The sequence below is a fragment of the Lissotriton helveticus genome, chromosome 5_1 (assembly GCF_964261635.1).
Source record: "Lissotriton helveticus chromosome 5_1, aLisHel1.1, whole genome shotgun sequence".
Classification (NCBI taxonomy): Eukaryota; Metazoa; Chordata; class Amphibia; order Caudata; family Salamandridae; genus Lissotriton; species Lissotriton helveticus.
Genome location: NC_136065.1, coordinates 308235018 through 308257246, shown reverse-complemented (window position 1 = coordinate 308257246; position 22229 = coordinate 308235018). Strand labels below are relative to the sequence as shown.

General features: G+C 52.2%; 1 protein-coding gene across 18 annotated transcripts in view; it reads right to left on the bottom strand.

Annotated features, from left to right (window-relative positions):
• Positions 1–22229, bottom strand: part of RERE (arginine-glutamic acid dipeptide repeats) — a 1170479-nt gene that overhangs the window by 771168 nt on the left and 377082 nt on the right. For all 18 annotated transcript variants that reach the window (XM_078642320.1, XM_078642327.1, XM_078642330.1 and 15 more), the window contains one exon: positions 7001–7071. In XM_078642320.1, coding sequence (XP_078498446.1) covers positions 7001–7071 — 71 coding nt within the window. The remainder of the gene's footprint in view (positions 1–7000; positions 7072–22229) is intronic.

The window sequence follows — 22229 nt, the reverse complement described above, 5'->3', positions numbered from 1 at the left end:
TGTAACTGCAGTTATCCAGTATTAGGGTCTTTCATAGATTCACATGCCTGAATCATTCCCCGTCGTCGAGACGGGAGCCTCCGGTATATAAAAAAGTAATGTCCTAGAGACATACATAGAAAAGAATAGGCATAAGGATCTCACCTTAGTGTCCTATCCACGTCCTTATGTAAAAAGGACCAAAACAGAGTAGGCCCAAGGGTCCCACCCTAGTGGCCTATCTGTGTCCTTTTGTAAAAAGGACCAAAGTAAAGAAACCAACCAATCAGCTACCACCTCCTTCTAGAACCTTCCTGTCAGGAGCCCAAGTCTCTCAGATTTTCGTACGCACCAAGCTAGGTAGGCGTAAAGTTGGTAGAGAGATAAGTGAGTCCTTCCAGGGGAGGCGGGAGGGTGCATGTGAATCTATGAAAGACACTAATACTGGATAACTGCAGTTACAGGTAAGTAACGCATTTCTTATCCAGTATTTGAGTGGCTTTCATAGATTCACATGCCTGAATCAGAGTAGCAAGCAATGTATAATGCACATTTGTGATGGATCATATATGAGTATGTAGGTAATACATATCACACAGTTGCAAATCAACAAATTGCAAAGACATGTAAGTAATAGCAAAGAAATGTGCATACCAGCAAAGGATTGAGGGATGTAGGAAGGCTCACCTCACTGGAATAGATGGCGAAGCACTGCTCAGCCCACTGCTGCATCCTTCATCAGCTCAGTATCCAGGCACTAGTGCCTGGTGAAGGTGTGCGGGGACTTCCAGGTCCCCGCTCTGCAGATGTCCAACACCGGCACTCCAGTGAACAGCGCCGCAGACGTGGACATGGCTCTTGTCAAATGAGCTTTGACTCGTCAGTCTAGAGGCCGTCCGGCCTTGTCATGGCAAAAGGTGATCGCCGAAGAAATCCACCTTGAAATACTTTGTTTCGTCAAAGGCATGCCTTTCCGTGGTCTACTAAAGGCAATAAAGAGTTGAGATGATTTTCGGAAGTGTTGTGTCTTGTCTATGTAGAATTTAAGACATCTCTTCAGATATAGGGAATGCAGAGTTTTCTCGGCTGCAGTGGTAGGATTTGGGAAGAATGACCTGAGTACCACTGGTTCGTTTAGGTGGAAGTCCGAGGGGACTTACGGAATAAACCGAGGATTAGTACGTAGAATGACTCTGTCCGTCCTGAATTGCATAAAAGGATCTTGGATTGAGAGGGCCTGCAGCTCACTGACCCTTCTGGCAGAGGTCAAAGCTAGGAGGAGGGCCGTTTTCCATGAGATGAATTTGATCTCCGCTTTATGGATGGGTTCAAAGGGGTGCTTCATTAATTGGTGAAGGACCACATTGAGGTGCCACGGCGGAGGGATCGGTCTTGGTCGTGGGAAGGACCTGAAAAGACCTTTAAGGAATTGTTTTATAAGTCTGTTTGCCCACAGGGATGGACCCGTAGAAGTCCTTGTGAATCGGGAGATCGCCGCTAGATGCACTTTGATGGATGCGTGTGCGAGGCCTGATTGCGCTAGATGCAGTAAGTATGGTAGCAGCTGCTGTGGAGTGATGCGGAAGGGGTGGAAGCCTTTAGCCACACACCAAGAGCTGTCCGCTCTAGCTTTTGCAAGGACGACTCTGCACTCCTGCGGAATGTTTAGGTGGCTGAATTCGCGGTATTCAGGAGCCAAGCTGACAATTTTAGAGAGCTCAGATTCAGGTGGAGTACCTGTCCTTGGGACATTGTGAGCAGAGCTGGATGTTGATGCAGGCGAAGAGGTGGCCGGGCAGAGAGGCGATGAAGGTCCGTGAACCAGTGCTGCCTCGGCCAGAATGGAGCGATTAGAATCAGAGTGCAGGGTTCCGACTTCATCTTCCTGAGAACCCTGGGTATCAGTGGAAATGGCGGAAAGGCGTACGCAAATACGTTGCGCCATGCGATGGAAAATGCATTTCCAAGGGTTCCTGGGTGGTGATGCCTGCTTGCGAAGCTTGGGCATTTGGCGTTCTCTCTGGTGGCGAAGAGGTCTATTCGCGGGGTTCCCCATTCCGCGAAGATGTGTTCCAGCACCTCCGTGTCCAGCTCCCATTCGTGGGATGGAGACCCCTCTCTGCTCAGGGAGTCCGCCAAGACATTGTCCTTGCCTGGGACGTACTCCGCTTTCAGTGTAATCCCATGCTCCAGAAGCCAGTTCCAGACCTTTTGCGATTCTCGAGAAAGTGAGAGCAATCGCGTCCCCCCCTGTTTGTTCAGGTAGTGCATTGTCTGTCCTGACGAGCACTGGGGAATTTTGAATGCGTGGTAGGAAAGCTTGAAGAGCTAGGAAGACCACTCTTAACTCCAATAGATTGATGTGGAGCTTGGTTTCCTGTTTCGTCCACTTGCCGTTGATCTGGAGTTCCTGGAGCACCGCTCCCCAGCCTTCTAGGGATGCATCCGTTGTTATGACGTGTGGTTCTGCAGGAAGCAGGAACGGCAGTCCCTGTGACAGGTGTTTGAGCGATCTCCACCACTGTAAGTGGTTGACCATGGTTCGAGTGACTCGTATGCGGTCCTCGAATGATCCCGTAGCTTGTGTCCATTGTTTCGTCAGCTCCTCCTGGAGTGGGCGCATTTTGAGGCGGCAGTGGGGAATGAGCATGATACAGGAGGAAATCATGCCGAGGAGGGACTTGAAGGTGCGGACCGGCAGAGTCTTCCGTGATGCCACTGACGTGGCCAGGGAGATGAGTTTGACTTTCCTCTCCTGAGAGGGGAAAGCTCTGACGCGTTCCGTGTCCAGAGTCGCTCCAAGAAATGTAATCATCTTGGTGGGTTCCAGTGCCGATTTCTCGTGGTTGAGGGTCAACCCTAGGCGGTGGAAAATATTCAGACAGGCGCTGGAGGATGTGGCTGCGGCGGTATCGGATTGTGCCTTTACCAGCCAGTCGTCCAGGTATGGGAAGACCTGGTGTCCTTGTTGACGAAGGAAGGCTGCCACTGGGGAGAGGCATTTGGTAAATATCCGTGGAGCTGATTTGAGGCCAAACGGAAGGACACGAAATTGGTAGTGTTGTCCAGCTACCGCAAACCTGAGGTACTTTCTGTGCCCTTTGAGGATAGGAATATAGTAGTAAGCGTCCTGCAGGTCTAAGGACGTCATGAAGTCCCCCTCCTCCAGGAGTCCCAGGATTTCCTGGAGTGTTACCATACGGAACGATTGTTTCTTTAGGAACACGTTGAGTGCCCTGAGGTCGAGGATTGGTCTCCACTTTTTCCCTTTCTTGTGGATCAGGAAGAAGTGGGAGTAGAAACCTTTTCCTTTGTGGGTTGGTGGAACTCTCTCTATCGCTCCCTTCTGTAGCATGGAAGAGATTTCCTGAAGAAGCAGTTGTAGGTGCCTGTGGGACCGATTGCGAGGTGTGTTGTCAGGGGAATTGTGACAAATTCTAGAGAATGTCCATATTGAATGAGCTGGAGCACCCACCGATCTGTTATCATTTTCCAGTTGTTGAGGAAGTATGTGAGTTTCCCTCCAATTTTAAAAAAATGCATCGGTGGATGGACTGGCCATTGACACGAGTCCTTGACGGTTGCCAGCAGGTCTTCTCTGGTTCTTCCCCCTGTAGTTCGACTTGCCGTAGGAAGTCTGACGCCCTTGTTGGTTTTGTCGCGGTTGGTATTGCGGTTTAGTTTGGTTGTACGAATAGGAAGACCTATTCTGGTAGGTGCCCCTATATGAGGATTGTCCTCTACCTCTGTTGCCACGAAAGGACTGGTTCCGGAATTGTAGTGTTCCAAGGGCCTTGGTCGTGTCCAAGTCCTTTTTAATGGTGTTAGGGCCTCATCAATCTTTTCACCAAAAAGATGCTTGCCGTCGAAGGGCATATCTAGAATTTTCGTTTGCACTTCCTGGCGGAAAGAGGTGGCTTTGAGCCAGCCTTGTCTGAGTACAGCGGCTCCTGCCAGTTGCCTGAAGCCGGTCATGGCTACATCCATTGCGCAGTCTATGAGCTCGGAGGCACATGTTTGGCCTTCCAAGAGAAGCGAATGAGCCTCCTCCTTTAAATCCTCTGGCAGATTAGACAGGTAGGGTGCAATATCCGCCCAGAGTTGTCGATTGTAGCGGTCCAGTAGTGCTATGGAATTCGCGCCTTCACCGTCATGGCCGACGTGGTGGAGAACCGTTTGCCAATAGTATCCAGTTTTCTGCCTTCTTTGTCGGGTGGCGTTGACAGAGGCGATGCTGGGTTGCGTGAGTTTTTCTGTGCCGCTTGGGTTACCACAGAGTCTGCCTTGGGGTGATCTGTGAGGCTGCTGGCGCCGATGAGGTTGCTTTATATTTTTTATCGAGCCTGGGTACCACAACTGGGATTGAAGCTGGCGTTTGCATCAGTTGTTTACCTTGTTTCCAGATAAAGTCAATGATGGGGATTGACCTGGTTGTCTTTTTAGTAGGCTCCTTGAAGTCGTAAAGGAAGCACTCAGTTTCCTGAGTTTCCATAGACATATGGAAACGTTTGGCAGCTCGCTCTACAAGATTATGGAACCCACCGATGTCTGCGGGTGGTGATTCCGAAGACTGTGGTTCTGGGGAGGCAGGAGAATGTGCGACATAGTCCTGGTCTACATCTGGGTCTGACTCGTCACGGACCTCGCCCTCTTCCTGATCTCTCTACTCGTCCTCAGACGAGTGGGTTTCTTGTATTGGCTCCTGGTCTCTACTAAGCACCAGTGGTGGCGGCTTGTGTCGAGACAAAGGAGTGGGTATCTGTGCAGCTGGAGGTGTAGGCATGGTGGGTTTCTCTGGAAACCGCTGCTTGTAGTCCGTGATTAAGAATTGCAGGTCAGATACAATGGATGCTGGTAGGCACACCATTGGTGTAACCTGTGTGTGCACCTGAGCATGGACTGATTGCTCTATATGCTCCTCCTCCTCCGGTTCCTCGTCTGTGCTTTGGCACTTGAGCACCAAGTCTGATGGGCTAGTGGCTTGTGTGCATAACTCTTCCTCCGACTCTTCACCTTGTAGTAGCCAGGCGGGAGGCAGTTGTTGCACCTTACTGGGCGACGTCAGGACTGGCGTAATTGGCCTTTGCGTGATTTTAAGGGTGATATGGGATGTCTGAGGCGGCAAGGTATCCATTGCGTGCGACAGCAGCTCAGACTCCTTCCATGTTCCTGTGGTAGTCGACGCCTGAGTCGATGGTGCCGTCGTTGGAATTACCTTCGCGACGGTAATTTACCCGTCGTCGACTGTGTCTCCGTCGACGGTGTCCTCGTCGACGCGCCCTTCGTCGACGGCAATTTCTCCGCCGTCGACGGTTTCCCTGTCGTCGACGGGATGCCCTTCGTCGACGAGATAGTCTTCGTCGACGGTACGGTCTTCGTCGGCCTAGTCGTCGACAGTAAGATCTTCGTCGTCGATGAAGTGACTGGAATGGTCGACGGCATTGACATACTCGCCGACGATGAAGGCGTTGTCCTCGTCGTCGAGGAGGTGGTCAACGATGCTGTCGTCGTCGACACTGTCGTCGTCGTCATTGAAGCAGTTTTTAGCGCTGAAGAGATCGTCGACGCTCTCGTCGTCGTCAAGGACAGCAGCTGCTTCCTGGTGACAGGAAGATCCTTGCCAGACACAGAGGCTTTGCCCTCGGAGGACTTCTTAAGAGTCTTCTTAGGAGGGGTGTCTGAGGGGCTAGGGGAAGTAACTCTTGGCCTCTTCAAGGAAAATTGTGAAGTACCAGAAATACTCTCACCGTCTTCTGACACCAAGTCGTCTCTGTTCTTCAGCCTGTTGAGCCAGAGAAGTAGGCGCCCTTCCCGGTCCTTGAGGGTCTTGTTTGAGAAGGTCCTACATATTTTGCAGTCCTTGGGTTGATGGTGAGGGTAGAGGCAATATAAACAGGTTTCATGTTTGTCCTCCACATGGAGCCTTTTCTTTCCACAAGAGGAACAGGCTCTAAAGAGACCCTTTTTCTGGCTATCAGCCATAATATAAGAAGTTGAGAAAATTCGTTTTTTGAAGTAAGAAGTAAGATTCCTGAAGAGAACTCAGGTGGAGACTCCCTAGCACAACGTGCGGTAGAAAATCTGAGAGACTTGGGCTCCTGACAGGAAGGTTCTAGAAGGAGGTGGTAGCTGATTGGTTGGTTTCTTTACTTTGGTCCTTTTTACAAAAAGACACAGATAGGCCACTAGGGTGGGACCCTTGGGCCTACTCTGTTTTGGTCCTTTTTACATAAGGACGTGGATAGGACACTAAGGTGAGATCCTTAGGCCTATTCTTTTCTATGTATGTCTCTAGGACATTACTTTTTTATATACCGGAGGCTCCCGTCTCGACGACGGGGAATGATTCAGGCATGTGAATCTATGAAAGACACCCAAATACTGGATAACTTAGGTTTCACCAAGTGTGCCCATACGTGCAGGGTTCTTCGTTATGATACACACCCCCCTATTGTCTTTGCTGTATCACGATTCATGTTGAGTATGTGGGGTAGACGGAGAAGTTTCTTATAACCTTGTATACACGTATTTTACTGTACCGTTTAATAACTATTTGGTTTAATCTAATTTTATCTTCAAGTTTTTACTGTATATGTAATTTATTGTTTTAAACTCCAGTGAAATGTCCTGATTTTATGCACAATTTTATGGTCTATTGACCGAAATAAAGTTATCTAAACAAACAATGCTTGCTGAATAGTGAAACCACACAATGATGGAAATAATGTTAATTTTCCACCATCACAGTTCAGAAGCTTCTGAACGGACAAGGTGCTGCAACAAGACCCGGAACTCCAACTGACGGTGGTCAGAAGCTCTATGCAAGTCACAAAAACATAAAAAAATTCTGAAGGCTTTAAAGGGAAAATATTGAAATTAATTAAAACGTCACACACTTTATAACAATGCTATGGGTCTATAAGACCAAGTGCACACACATATGTTAACCAAACACATCAGAATGAAAAATGAAGCTAGACAATCACTCAGATCAAAAAAGAACCTGGACAAAGGCACTTACCAGTTTAAAGTCCTGGATGCTACATATGAAGTATGGCATGTTGGGCCTTCGAGACTCAATATAAACACAGTCTGAAAAAGAACAAACGGATGGTTTTCAAGTGTTAATTAAGTTTTGTGACGGAAAGAACTGAATTTTCAAATTAAATACTGCTGCACACTAGCTAGAATGAAACAGAACTTGCTATTGAAATAAACTACGCATTTAAAATAAACAAATGTACTTTACTTTATATATTAAGCATCCACCAATAAGATCATGTTTTAGAAAAACACGTACTTATAATCCATATAGTATAGGAAGCAAAGAATCAGAAATGTCTGCATTCCACCATACTTTGTCCACAAAAAGATGCACGTAGTTGTGTTTTGAAGCGGGTATTTCCGAAGTACAGACCTCGTAAACGCCACAGGGCAGCCCAAGAGCTTGAGGTCAAGGTGAAAATTGGTACAGAAAGTTTTGAGAAACATACTGGAACTTTTTGTTCCTGTCCTAGTCCATTAATCAAATACCGAATAAACAGAGAGGACTGCTATCCACAAAATCTAAAAGCATACATACACCCTGTCCACAAACGGCCCACAACAACTCAGCATTGGTTTACGGTCTGTCCCACTTCACGATTACCATTTTCCAGACCCCAATAAAAACTCTAACTTGTGCCCAAGCGTTTCAGTGAGGCAAAGTAAATAAATCAGTTGGCAAACTCTTTTGTATCCAAGAGTGTCCACCACTTCCACCTGCCATTTGTCACCTCCACTCGAGTAGCTCGGGCAAAATAGAACTGCTGGCAGCGCACTAAACCTACCCTCTGATGTTCTCTTAAATTTGAAAGAGTGTGCCCCCATTTCGACTTTGGGTTTTCACAAGCCATTTTAACTCTGTGCTACAGCAAAGGTCTACGAAACATTGACAGCGATCTTCCAATTTGGCTTCAGCAACAACGCTATACTTGGCAAACTAAAATATTTTTACAGACATTTGTTTAAATCATATCAAAATAACGGATTGAAAACGTTACTTTAACATTTCATCATTCATAAAGATAATGAACAACTGCTCTTGTTGAACGTTGGCCTTCCATTGGGTGTGTGACTGATCACTGCTCGTGTTATTCAAGGAGGCCGCCTTCAACCCTGTTGTAAAAGGGCATAGGTACAAATCCTTGTGGCGCTTCTGGGTCTGTTATTTTGTGTTTGCTAATTAAAATTGAAGGGATTGCTAAACCTAGGAGAGGAGACTGTAGAGGGAGGGAGGTGTAAACAGAGAGAATGAAAATCCTGCTCGTTCCTGACAAGAGTTGGGCTAACCAAGTGTGGTGTCTGGCTACCAGTAGTTCGCAGTAGGGGATGGTGGGCTGTTTCTAGCTCTTGTACTTCCTTTGTGTTTTTTTCTAGTAGCAAGACATCCTTATTTTTCTCAGGTCCATGTTGCTTCCTCTTAACGTTTTCTGAATACATTTGCTATCTGTTATCTGCTGTTCCTAATAATCTCCGAGGGCTCTATGGAATTTCTGTCAAATCACCATTAAACTCTCCATTAAACATACTCCTTTTTGTCAATGAATATCTCCAGATTCCCAAGGGGAAAAAACTAGCATTTGCTCATTTTCACGTAAAGCCTTTTTCACCCTTTCACACACCTTTCATCTCACTTTGGTCTCTGATTGAACACTAGGAAAAAAGACGAGGTAATTTTTTTTTTAGGTATTTAATATTATCCATGCGTTTTTTTTCACAATGACAAGAATGGAGTGGCCTCAATTTGACTATGCGGTGTAGTCACACTTTCCCCTTGGTGATGAAATGCATCTCGAGCAGACAAGAGGAAGCCATAGCATTCCTGGAATGCAAACATTGGCAGCAACAGTTATATACTCACTTATAGCATCAGTTCATATAAGCCCAATGGCAAAGAGTTTTGGAGTATAATTATTGGTCAAACCAAGGTCCAGACTCGCCATCAAAAAGCAGGCTTTTCCGAGGAAACCTGGAAGCGCTCGTACGATAAATATATTCCCTCCCCGCAATTGTGAGCAGACAGGCGTCAACCGATCACAGTAGATCCAACTGAAGAAATGACGAAAGCATTCCCCTCCAGGAAACCAGATGCCGGACCCAAAACAAAGCCAGCATAAGGTGGGGTGTACTGTGGAAAAATAATAGAAAAGAACAGGGCCCAACGGAGTGGCAAACACATTATTCAAGCAAAATATGGGCATTTGGGTCAGGAACCCAACACCTTTTTAATCATATTTATTTCCTGAACAGCGCCAATCGCTTGGAAGGGGAACATTTTCCACGCAATATACAAAAATGAAAGTCACATGTCGCCAGGCAATTACAGGCTGATAGCTCCAATAGACGTGGAAGCTAAACTCTATGGCACTTATACCTTACAAGATCTACAAGACTGGGTAGAGGAGAAAATTGATAACAAAAACCCAAACCGGGTTTTGCCCCGGCATGGGAACCGCAACTCACCTAGCAACTCTTGGCATCTTGATAGAAAACACAATAAGGAGGAAAACGAGGCTTTTTGCGTTCTTTACTGACCTCAAACCAGCATTAGACCGAATGCTGAACGCCTTTGGTCAAAATTGAAAGATCAGGGCATGCCAGAGTAAATGCTCAAACCAATCATAGCCTTACACAGCGTCACATGGGCACAGGAAAAATTGGCAGAATCACCTCAAAGATTAACACCAAAAACGGCATGAAATACGGGTGCGTTCTAGCCCAGAGTTTGTTCAACTTATATTTAGCCGACATGAACAGCTACCTAACAATTGTTGATAGCCTCACCTATTCTGGCAAATAAGAAAAATAATATGCTTGCAATATGTTGACATTTTTGCTCTAAGCCAAGTACCAATCGGCTTGCAAAGACTGATCAATGCACTGGCAAGTTATGTCGAGCAACAAGGGCTAGAGCTGAACCTGCAGAAAACTAAAGTGGTGTGTCCAGTAGACTTCATATACAATAAGGACAAGTGGTTCATTAAAGGCGAGCAAGTTGAGTGAGAACATTCATATACATACCTGGTAATCACCTTGGGGCGCCCACTATCGTTTACCAACCACAAGAAGATATTACAAGCAAAAGCACAGTCTTTCATATATGCCTTCAAGCTTCTGAAAAAGATACAGAGCGGTCTGTCACATAGCCCTCTCATGACCATGAAGGCGGCACAACTTCTACCCGTCCTGACATACGGTTTAGCAATATGGCAAGGAGACAGCTATCTCAAATCTGCTCCAAATAAAGGTCTATAAAGCAGTCTTTCAAAAAGTGTCCTCCCCAACCCAGGTACGCTTGAAATCGGTCTCCTGAACCAGCAATATCAACGAATCAACACCTTTGTTAAACTGTGCTGGAGACTTTGTGCCGCAGAGAGTGGAACCTTGAATAATCTATGCTGGCTTGAGATAAAGGGTCAAATGGAGAGAAAACAAGCTAACTCATGCAGTGCCTATCTCGAGAAAGCTCTGATAGACCTAGAGTTACAAGAAGCATGGGACAAAAAGATGGGTCAAGTAGAATTTTGCCAAAATGAGTAATTTCAAACAAAAAAAGCTGTAGAGGGGTTGTTGCCTGGCGGAAATCAAGATAACATCGCGGCGCTGCTGAGGGCGAACCGAAGGACCCGAAAATCCTGAACACATCCAGCCGTTCCGTCTAGTTAAATGGTGGATTCCGCTGGCGGGGGTGCTCCGGAGTCGGGGGGGGGGGAGTTGTCCTGGTTCCTTTCCGACAACAGACAGCACCGCAGCGGCGCCCGGCAGTGAGGAGTCCCCCAGGGCCTACGCGGGAGGCGTGAGTGGCGAGGAGCAACGGCCTTGCGTGACAGAGCGGGCCGGACGCAGCAGGGCCACGTCGGCGCCAGAAAGCAGGAAACACGGAGGCCCGGAGGCATGGAGAAGCGGGCCCCGTCTGGACAGTGGCCTCTCCTGGCTAACGCTGCACTGAGCCTGCCGGCGGAGGGCAGAGGCCGGCCACAAGGCGCACACATCTGAAGGGCAGAGGGCCCAGGGGAAAGGTCTCTGACCCGCGTGGCGGTGGAGAGAGGTAGCCCGAGCCAGCCAGGAGCGGGGGCAAGCACGGGGACTGAAGATCACGGGATCCAGGCGAGCCTGGTGGCTGCTGAAGTGTTGCTGTGGACCCCGGTTCCGTGGATAGAAGGGGTGAGTCGTGTGGATTGCGGGGGTGGGGGGAGCCCCTAGAGGCGGCGGCTCCCGGGAGTGGACGAACCCAGGGACGGAAGGCGCCATATTACGACGCACTGCACAGTTTGCCCCCAGCAGGAGATCCAGGGGGTGAGCGATACCGGCGCACCGGGGGGGAGCCCCCATGTCCTGGAGGAGGCAGATTGAGACTTAGTGGCCGACGCGGTGAGACCTAAAGAACAGGCGGTCCAGTCGAGAGCCGCGGCGGTGTACACGTAGACACGTTGCCGGATAGGGGTGGACGGTGTCAGGGGCATGCGGCTGGAGTGGCGGCGGGGTGACCGTGGACGTGTTTCCTCCGTCGCCTTCTGGGCACCATCTAGGACAGTCATGAAGCCCAAAAATTCCACCACCACACAAACCAACACGATGGACAATTATAAGGTCTCAGCGGGGGGCACTACACTGGAGTCTAAGATTGACAAAGTAAGCATCGAGATGGCTCTGCAACGGGCGGATCTAAATAAAACATCAGAGAAGGCCACTCAGAACGCCGCGGACATTACGGAGCTTCAGCGTACCACCAAGCTGTTGCAACAGCAGGTCCAGCAACTGACCCACCAACAGAATGAAACAGCGGCCAGACTGGAGGACCAGGAAGGAAGGGCCCGCAGGAATAATATACGGGTGGTGGGAGTTCCGTAGAAAATGGAAGGGCCGAGAGTTGATCAGTTCCTGGAGGACATTATCTTAAATCACCTTAAGCCCAAACGACTCAACGTTTTTTGTCATTAAGAGGGCACACCGAGCGCAGATTCCTCCGCCTCGACCCGGAGATCACCCGAGAACGATAATCGCCCGGATCCTCAATTATAGGGACCGGGGCGCCATTTTGCAGGCGGCCCGCCAACATGGAGACCTCCGGATTGACAACGCCACTTTTATATTCTTTCCCGACTTTACCCTGAAGGTCCAACAGGAGCGCCGCTCGTTTGATGGAGTCAAGAAAGAGCTTCGGGATTGTGGCATTAAATATATGATTTTCTTCCCGGCACGTCTCTAGCTTCTATCGAATGGGAAATCCTTCTTCACGTCCCCAGAGGAGGTCCACGCCTGGCTGGAGGAGAACGTGCAGCCACCAGAAGGTCCAAGACCGGGAGACAGCTGGAGGAACACGGTCGCACAGTCTCAGACTTCTTCTACGGGCTCAACGGAGAGGGAGCGACGTATGCAAGGCGGTCCTCGAGCGCCTGGTAGGACCAGGGCGCGGAGCCTGTCTGCCTCGCAGGATATTGGATGAAGCTGTTGAGGGCGTCCAGGTGTTAAGGGCCCAGATGGAGTGCACGTAAAGTATACTGACTCCCCTGTGTGTACGACTGCTGGGACACTGATGTGGCGAGGGGAACCTGACCTAAAAGACTAGTAGAGGGGGCGTCTGATCTCGGTCGGATATGTCACAGCGGACTCGTAGCAATAAAAGGGGTGGGGGGGCTGGTTCAAAGTATCCGATCAGGATGCTTACACTTCTTGCCCTGTCTCCCCTATCACGAAATGGTGGGACAGCTAGATCGATATGGTTGTGGGCCTGGCGAGACACTCAGGTTGCCATACTGGTTGTAGCACACACCCCCTAGGTTTTCGTTGTATGGGCCACAGGTGGTCTGCTTGTTGGGGTATGTCGGGCCATGTTGGCCTGAGAAGCAGGGTAGCAGGGAGGGGGAGGGCACAGGAGGTTGGGGAGAATGTTGTATATTGGCTTTTTGCATTTCTGTTTATGCACAGTATAGTTCTTTTGGCTCCGACGGCACTAAAGGTGGGCACGCGAGTGGTAGGAGGCGGTGAGGATGGGCAACCGTCCCTAAAGTTCTTTCTGCTAGATGTCAATGATGCACACATCAAGGGCGCAAAAGGTCACTATATTGTCTTAGAACGTTAACAGCCTGCAGAATAAGATTAAGCACACCATGGTCCTCCAATATCTCCATAGGCACGCCCCAGATATAATCCTCCTACAGGAGACGCACCTGATAGGAAACCATTTTAAAGCCCTTAATAGATTTAGATACACGTTACAGGTCCATGCAGGTTTCACCACTGGCTCCAGAGGCGCTGGGATTCTTGTTAAAATTCCATTCCACTGGTGATTGGGCGACAATGGCTAGATCCACTGGGGCGCTATTCTGCGGTTTCTGGGCAGTGGGAGGGTCAAACGATTAACCTCTGCTCAGTTTACATTCCCCCAAAGTTGCACAGCACCACTCTCTCCGACAATGGGAAACTGCTACTGGATATGCCGGTTGGGGTCCTGCTCTTAGGGGGGGATATGAACGATGTCATGGCTAGGGACATTGATAGGTCAGGGATGCGCCATCTACGGGACTTTGTGCAAGCGATGGGCTTGGTGGACCTGTGGAGAGCGCATAATCCTCACCTTCGACAATACACACACATGTCCGCAGCGCATGGTTCAGGGTCCAGGATAGACTACCTCTTCACACAGGTGGGTCACATGGGCCTCTTTCATGATGGTTGTCATAAGGCAAGAGGTATATCCGATCATTCCCCGATGGGAGAACAGTTACGGGGCCCAGAGAGGGAGTGGATTAATCCCCCCAGGTTTGATGCTTTTTTGTTTAAGGACCAAGAGTTTCAGGAGCAGTTCCGGGAGCGTGTAGACCAATATTTTAAGGAGACCGTGGGCTCCGTTAGATCACACGGCACTCTATGGGAGGCTTACAAGACTGTGACTAGGGGATTTGTACAGGCGGATATGGGGAAACATTGAAAGGACAGGCATGCACAAATTGAAATACTTATATATTTTACATCCAAATAAAGATTATTATTGGAAGCAGAGTTTCACACCTTAGAGGGCGCTAGGGGGGAGTTAGAGGGCGCTAGGGGGGAGACGCAGGAGCAGGAACGAAGACATAGGCTGCGGCTCAAAGAAAAAGAACTGAAGGATGTGCTATCTGATCAGGCAAGATCGCGCGCAATAGTTACCCAGAGGCGTGTTTATGACTTTGGGGATAAAGCCAATAAGATAATATAGCCTGTCTCGAGAAACGAGACAGGGAGCGTAATTGGGTGCATGGGATCCGATCGACAGATGGGACTGTGAGAGACACAAGGGTGGGCATAGTGGAGAAGTTTGTGCTTTACTATGAGGCGGTTTATCGGCCACAAAATAAAAGGCGGGAGTGGGAGTGTGATGAATTTTTGGCTCCCTTACAGATGCCTACCCTGGATCCGGCAGATAGGGATATCTTGGAGTCCGAAATCACAGTGTAGGAGATAGAAGATGCCATGGGAGATTTGCTGGCATGGAAGGCGCCGGGGCCCCAACGGGTTCCCGGCGGAGGCGTTTGGATGTGTGTCGGGTAGAGTTGGTCCACATATGTTACGGATGTTTAACGAGGCTAAACAGGAAGGGCTGCTTCCGAAGGACCTCAGGTCTGCAACAATCGTAGTAATCCATTAGTCCGGCAACCCGCAGGATTTGCGCAGCTCATACAGGCCCATATCACTCCTTAATTACGAAACCAAGGTCCTCGGTAAGATATTGGCCATCAGACTGGGGGCGGTCGGTCAGTCCTTGATCCACCCGGATAAATCGGGCTTTATGCCGCACAGGAGAACAAGGCTTAACTTGCGGCGCCTTTTTGGAGAGTTGCAGGTGGTGTCTGACCGTCCGAGCGTACCGGCGGCCCTGCTGTCTCTGGACGCCCATATGGCCTTCAATAGTATGGAATGGCAGTATATATATATGCAGTTTTGGCCAAACTGGGCTTTGGAGTCAACTTCCGCACTTGGGTGAGGCTGCTGTACACCGAGCCACTTGCGAGGGTCCGTGTCAACGGCGCCCTCTCCAGGGAGGTCCGACTGGGGCTGGGCACGAGGCAAGGCTGTCCGCTTTCCCCGACCCTGTTCGCCTTAGCCCTGGAGCCGTTGGCGACCTGGGTACGGACGGACCCCATGGTATGGGGCATTGACCTGGGGGGCAGTTGGGAAGAGCGTATATCCTTATACGCGGACTACGTTTTACTGTATGTCCAAAGGCCAGCCGCCTCAATCCAGAGGCTGATGCAAATCTTGCGCACATTCGGTGAGTACTCTGGATATCGTATCAATTGGGATAAGTCCCTGGGTCATTTATTGACTGAGACACTACCGAGCTTAGCTGAAGAATGTAGGGGGCTGGTTTGGAAGGAGTTATTCCGATACTTGGGTATCTGGGTTACGAAGTCGGAAACGGAGTTCCTGCGCCTAAACGTGTCAGCTCAGTTGGAGCGGTTACATGGAGACATCGAGCATTAGAGAACCCTCCCGCTCTCCTTGATGGGGCGCGCTGTCTTATTTAAAATGATGGCCCTTCCTCGTCTGCTATATGTTCTGCAAAGTACGCCCTTTCGGGTCCCACTGCTTTGGGGTGGAGGATGTCCAAGAATTGTTCTCAAGAAGCTACAGCGGGGCATATGAGAGAGGGCTCGCCGTCCCTGATGTCCGACTTTATTATTGGGCGACGCAGTTAGTCAACGTCAATGGGTGGGTGTTTGCCCTGATGAAGAAGCCGACGTATAGGGTGTACCGCATGGTCTTCGGGAGTGGTACCTACTTGGCTGCTCTCTATCGCAGGGGTAGACGCTGCTTACCTATGCCTCCTCAAACGGCTGCGGTGGTGGGGGCGTGGAAGCGGGTGACAAAACTGTTGGGTTGGAAAGCAAAACTTACAAACACCGTTGTGGGCCGGGAATTACCTCCCAGAGGGTGCGAAATTGCTGGATCATTACCAATGGAGCTTAATTGGTATTGATGTGCTGGGCGATATATGGAAAAGAGGGGATATGTTGGAATTCACTACCCTCCAGGCGAAATTTCAAATGGGGAACGGGGAATTCCTTCACTACCAACAACTCAGACATGCCCTACACCAACATCTACACCACGGGGAGCAAATACCAGACTGTGCCCCACTGGAAGATAGGTTACTGATGGACCCCATGATTGATAAAGCCATTTCCCTTACTTACAAAAAGCTCATCAATAACTTGACTGACCCCCTGGGGCCTCTGCGGGGGAAACATGGGAATCTATTGTTGGGCTATTGGAGGAGGATGACTGGAGGGAGGCCCTACAGAGTCCCCTAGAGATGGCGATTTGTGCCCGGTTTAGGCTGGTTCAGCTACGCATATTGCACCTCTAGTACACCCCACGCACGACAACACCGCATAGGTTATGTAGACTCACAGCTTTACTTGAGGGGAGGTGGGTACTTTTTCCATATTTTGTGGGACTGCGCCAGGGTCCGGCCATATTGGTCCAGGCTGACGAACAAGTTACTTACCTTCGGTAACGATATATCTGTAAGAAACAGTAGTTAGTATTAGATTCCTTACCTTAGAATATCCCCAGGCGTCAGTCTGGATCCGGAAACTTTTGCGTAGCAGTACCCCTGCGCGTCGGTAGGCGTCGTCTGCAGGCGTCCCCTGCGGCTCCGCGTCGTCGGCGTCGTGCGCCGTGATGACGTCGCTGGAGTATATAGACGCCGCCTCCGCGCGCTGACGTCAGTTCTTTGCACACAGCTTTTCCGCGCCAGAACACGCAGAGCCATGTGAGAACCAACACTGGTGCCATTTGAAAACTAGGGCCCTGAAAGGGATGTCCTTAACCCTAGGTATCAGTTCGCAGAACGGGGAGGATGGGAGGGGCGGTAAGGAATCTAATACTAACTACTGTTTCTTACAGATATATCGTTACCGAAGGTAAGTAACTTGTTCATCTGAAAGAAACAGGTTAGTATTAGATTCCTTACCTTAGAATAGATACCCCAGCAATACCAACCCCGGTGGTGGGTCTGCGAACCAATACAACCTACACCAGAAAGTCCTGGAGGACCGAACGGCCAAAGAAGCCATCCCTCCGGACTTGACTGTCCAGGCAGTAGTGCCTCGCAAAGGTGTGCAGCGAGGCCCACGTGGCCGCCTGGCAAATGTCCTGCAAAGGGACTCCCCGGCCCAGGGCAGTAGTAGCCGCCGTGGCCCGAGTGGAATGGGCCCTCAGCCCAACAGGAGGCTCCTTCCGAGCCAAAGAGTAGCATGCTTTGATGCACAGGACGACCCACCGAGAGATGGTCCGTTTCTGTACCGCCCTTCCCTTCTTCTCACCCACGTAGCCAACAAACAGTTGGTCATCCACCCGGAACTGGCGTGTGCGATCCATATAGAATGAAAGCGCACGTTTTGGGTCCAGACGATGGAGCCGCTCTTCATCCTTTGAAGGATGCGGAGGCGGGAAGAAGGAGGGCAAGGTGATGGACTGCCCAATGTGAAAAGCAGAGACTACCTTGGGCAGGAAAGAAGGTCTAGTCCGAAGAACCACCTTATCAGGATGAACAGACAAGAAAGGAGGTTGAATAGAAAGAGCCTGGAGCTCACTCACTCTCCTGGCAGAGGTGATGGCTACCAGGAAGGCCGTCTTTAAGGTGAGAAGACGGAGAGGACAGGAATGAAGGGGCTCAAAGGGAGCGCACATCAGGAAAGTCAAAACCAGGTTCAAGTCCCACTGAGGCATCACGAACGGAGTTGGAGGATACATGTGCGTGATGCCCTTCAAGAATCTTAACACAATAGGGGACTTGAACAAAGATGGCTGATCAGGTAGCCTCAAGAAGGCGGAAAGGGCAGAAAGATAGCCCTTGATAGTGCCCAGAGCAGAGCCCTGCTGGGCAAGGGAAAGGAGGAAGAGGAGAACCTCAGACAGAGGGGCAGAAAGGGGATCCACAGCCTTTGCTGTGCACCATGCCACAAATCTGTTCCACCGGCAGGCGTATACCGACTTTGTGGAGGGACGCCTGGCTGCCAGAATGACATCACAGACTTCAGGAGGCAAGTCAAATGGCCTCAACTGTCGCCGCTCAATCTCCACGCATGGAGGTGGAGACTGGACAGGTTCGGGTGGAGGACCGTCCCCTGCTGCTGCGACAGAAGGTCCTCCTGAAGGGGCAGGCGGATCGAGGGACCGACTGTCATGCTGAGTAGCTCGGGATACCAGTACCTTCGAGCCCAGTCCGGAGCCACAAGGATAACTTGGGCCCGGTCGCGCCTGATCTTCTTCAGCACTCTGGGCAGAAGTGGTATAGGCGGAAAGGCGTACAACAGACCGCAACTCCACTCGCGCCGAAAGGCGTCGCCGAGCGAGTGCCGTCTTGGAAACTCCAACGCGCAGAACTGATGACATTGCGCGTTCTCTTCTGTGGCGAATAGATCTAACCAAGGCTCTCCCCATTGCTGAAAGAGGCCTCTCGCCACATCCGAGTTCAGACGCCATTCGTGATCCACCGAGCACCGACGGCTGAGTTCGTCCGCCCTGGCGTTCAGAGAACCTGCCAGGTGTTGAACTGTCAGAGTCACGCCCTGACGTTCCAGCCATTGCCAGAGGCGCAGAGCCTCCTGGCAAAGGGTCCACGACCCCACACCGCCCTGTTTGTTGCAGTACCACATGGCGGTGGTGTTGTCCGTGAACACCTGCACCACACTCCCGTTGACAAAGGGGAGGAATGCCTTCAGTGCTAGGCGAATCGCCCGCAGCTCCAACATGTTGATATGGAGCCGGGATTCCGCCGGAGACCAGAGGCCTCTGATCTCCGCCTCTCCCAAGTGGCCACCCCAGCCTTGGAGGGACGCGTCCGTCACAACCACGTGCTCCGGTTGGGGAAGGGAGAGGGATCTGCCCCTGACCCAATCGCGGTCCGTAAGCCACCACTGCAACTGTCTCGCAGTGCCCTCCGAGATCAGGACATGGTCGGATAGGTTGCCCTGATGCTGGGCCCACTGAAACTTCAGGTCCCACTGCAGAGCCCGCATCCGCCACCTGGCGTGATGCACCAGAAGGATGCAGGAGGCCATCAGCCCCAGAAGCCGCAGCGTCAACCTGACCGAAACCCGGGATAACGGCTGAAAGATGGGAATCAGAGCCTGAATATCCCGGACCCGCCGTTCCGGAGGATAAACCCGAAACTGCGCCGAGTCGAGAACCGCTCCGATGAAAAGGAGCTTTTGAGAGGGACACAGGTGTGATTTCGGCACATTGATGGAAAACCCCAGCTCGTGCAGGAGGTCTGCCGTCATCTGAAGGTGGTGGACGACTGTCTGGGGCGAGCCCGCCTTCAACAGCCAGTCGTCGAGGTAGGGGAAGACTGAAACCCCTAACCGGCGCAGATGAGCTGCGACCACCGCCATCCCTTTCGTGAACACCCGTGGGGCGCTGGTAAGGCCGAATGGGAGCACGATAAACTGAAAGTGCTCGTGGCCTACCGTGAACCGCAGGTAACGCCGGTGGGCCGGCAGGACGGGGATGTGAAAATACGCATCCTGCAAGTCCAACGCCACCATCCAGTCTTGTGGGTCTAGAGCAGCCAAGACCTGAGCCAAAGTCAACATCTTGAACTTCTCCTTCCGGAGGAAGCCGTTGACGTTCCGTAGATCCAAGATAGGACGCAGGCCTCCCTTGTCCTTCTTGGGTACCAGAAAGTAGTGGGAGTAGCAACCACACCCTACTTCTGGCCCAGGAACGCGCTCGATGGCCCCCTTGGCCAAGAGGGCCGTAACTTCCTCCTGCAGAAGCGTCAAGTGGTCCCCCGACACACGGTGGTTCTGCGGTGGCATGGCTGGAGGAGTGGACTCGAAGGGGAGGGCATAGCCCCTTCGGACAAGCTGCAGCACCCACCTGTCCGATGTTATCGCGCGCCAGCGGGAGTGGTGATGGCGAACCCTGCCACCCACTGGCGTCACGTGAGCCCGAAAGCTCGGACTAGGAAGGCTTGGATGCAGCAGCGGAGGGAGGCGTGGACTGACCACGCCGCTGGCCTCTACCGCCACCACGGCGGAAACCACGGCCGCCACCGCGCTGGGGAGCGTTCTGCGTCGCGTGGCTGGCAGCACGTGTGGGACCTCCCCTCCCTTGGCCACGAAAGGGCCGAAACGAACCCGTCTGCTGGCGCTGGGTCGAAAGACCCAAGGACTTGGCCGTGACCCTGGAGTCCTTGAAGCGCTCCAGCGCGTGGTCCGCTTTGTCACCAAACAGGCGACTGCCATCAAATGGCATGTCCATGAGTGAATTTTGGACGTCTGGCGAGAAGTTGGCAGATCTCAGCCAAGCATGGCGACGAATCGCCACCGTTGTGGACATCGCCCGTCCCAGCGAGTCGGTCGTGTCGAGACCACAACGGATCGAGTACCGCGCCGCATCCCGGCCTTCAACTAAGGCCCGTGTGAGCTTGTCCCGCACCTCCGGGGGACATTGCGGCAGACACTCCTCGACCGTATCCCACAGGGAGTGGGTGTAGCGGCCCAAGAGGCACGCGGTATTACAAGACCGCAGTCCAGCGCTCAAAGAGGAAAAGACCTTTTTACCAAACTGGTCATACCGCTTTGATTCCCTATCGGGCGGAGCCGACGGAAATGCGGACTGCGAAGTGGAGGCCTGGATCACCAGACTCTCCGGGGAGGGATGGGTGGATAAAAAGGCAGGGTCGTCCGAGCATGGACGGTGACGCCTCGCGACATTCCGGTCAACCGGCGCACCAGAAGCGGGCCTGGACCAGGTGCCCAAAAGGACATCCGACAGGGCCTCATTAAACGGCAGCAGAGGCTCCTGGGGGCATGACTGCGGTTTAAACACTTCGGTCAGAATGTTCGGCTTGACCTTCGCGACGGGGAGCTCAAGGTGCAAGGCCTTGGCAGCCCTCATCAGGACCACCGAATAGGCAGCACCTGCCTCAGACGCCACAGGGGACGGAGAGACAAACCCAGGGTTGGGCGACTCGTCCAGGCCACTGGCATCACCCAGATCACCTACCCAGTCCACATCATACTGGCAGGCACGGGATAGAGGGTCCTCAGACCCCTCCCAACCCTCTCCATACTCATCGTCATCATACCCATATTCTGGGTCGACGATATAGACGTCGGGGTCAACGGGCCCCATCGGCGTCGAATCCGGCGTCGACCGACGCCGGTCCGACTCCGCGTCCGGAGTCGGGGAGGAAAGGGGGGTGGCGCCGCGCGGCGTCGGTGCCGGGGACCCGACGCCGGCCGGAGCCGACGGCGGAGTCGCTGCACCACGCGGGGGCGGTACCACGGGTTGGCCCACAGGAACCGACGCCGGAGAGGCCGGGAGACCAGCCGGCGACGAACCAGAGGGAGCCAGCGGCGCCGGGGCCGGAGCCGCCGGCGGCGCCGGAGCAGGAGCACCCGAACCGCTCGGGCCCCCAGACGGGACCGACGGGCCCGCAGGCGCCGAAGGCCCCGCCGGAGAAGACCTCGCCCTCATAGCAATGAGGAAGGCCTCGATCTCCTCACGCGACGCGCCTTCCCCAGGGACCGACGGGTATGGGGTAGACGGCGTCGGCGACCCACGCGGGGCCGCGGGGGTGGGGTCACCCGAGCCCCCGGCCGCATTACGCGGGCGTCGGGGGGAGTCGGGGGTGCGATGGCGACGCCCCGACTTCTTGTGCTTACCTGACGAGCCGGAGGAATGGTGGCGACTCCCGGAGCGCCCATGGCGGCTCCGCGATCGTTCCCTCGACCGCTCCCTCGACCTCCGACCGGACCGGGACCGCTCTCGACGCGGGGCCGACACCCGGAGCTCGAGAAGCTTGCGGGACCGCTCCCGCCTAGCTTTTCCAGTCAAGGCCCGACAGTCGACGCAGGACTCCACGTCGTGGTCCGCGCCCAGACACCGGAGGCAGAGTCGATGGTGGTCGGTGACCGACATCATGCGGTCGCACTCGTCGCAGCTCTTAAACCCAGGCATCCTACCGGCACCGTAGAAAGATTAAATTTTACAAACACTTGGTCAAAAGACCGGAGTACTGCTCTTCGGATCTGCGCTAACTGGCGCGGAAAAAAGAAGAACTGACGTCAGCGCGCGGAGGCGGCGTCTATATACTCCAGCGACGTCATCACGGCGCACGACGCCGACGACGCGGAGCCGCAGGGGACGCCTGCAGACGACGCCTACCGACGCGCAGGGGTACTGCTACGCAAAAGTTTCCGGATCCAGAC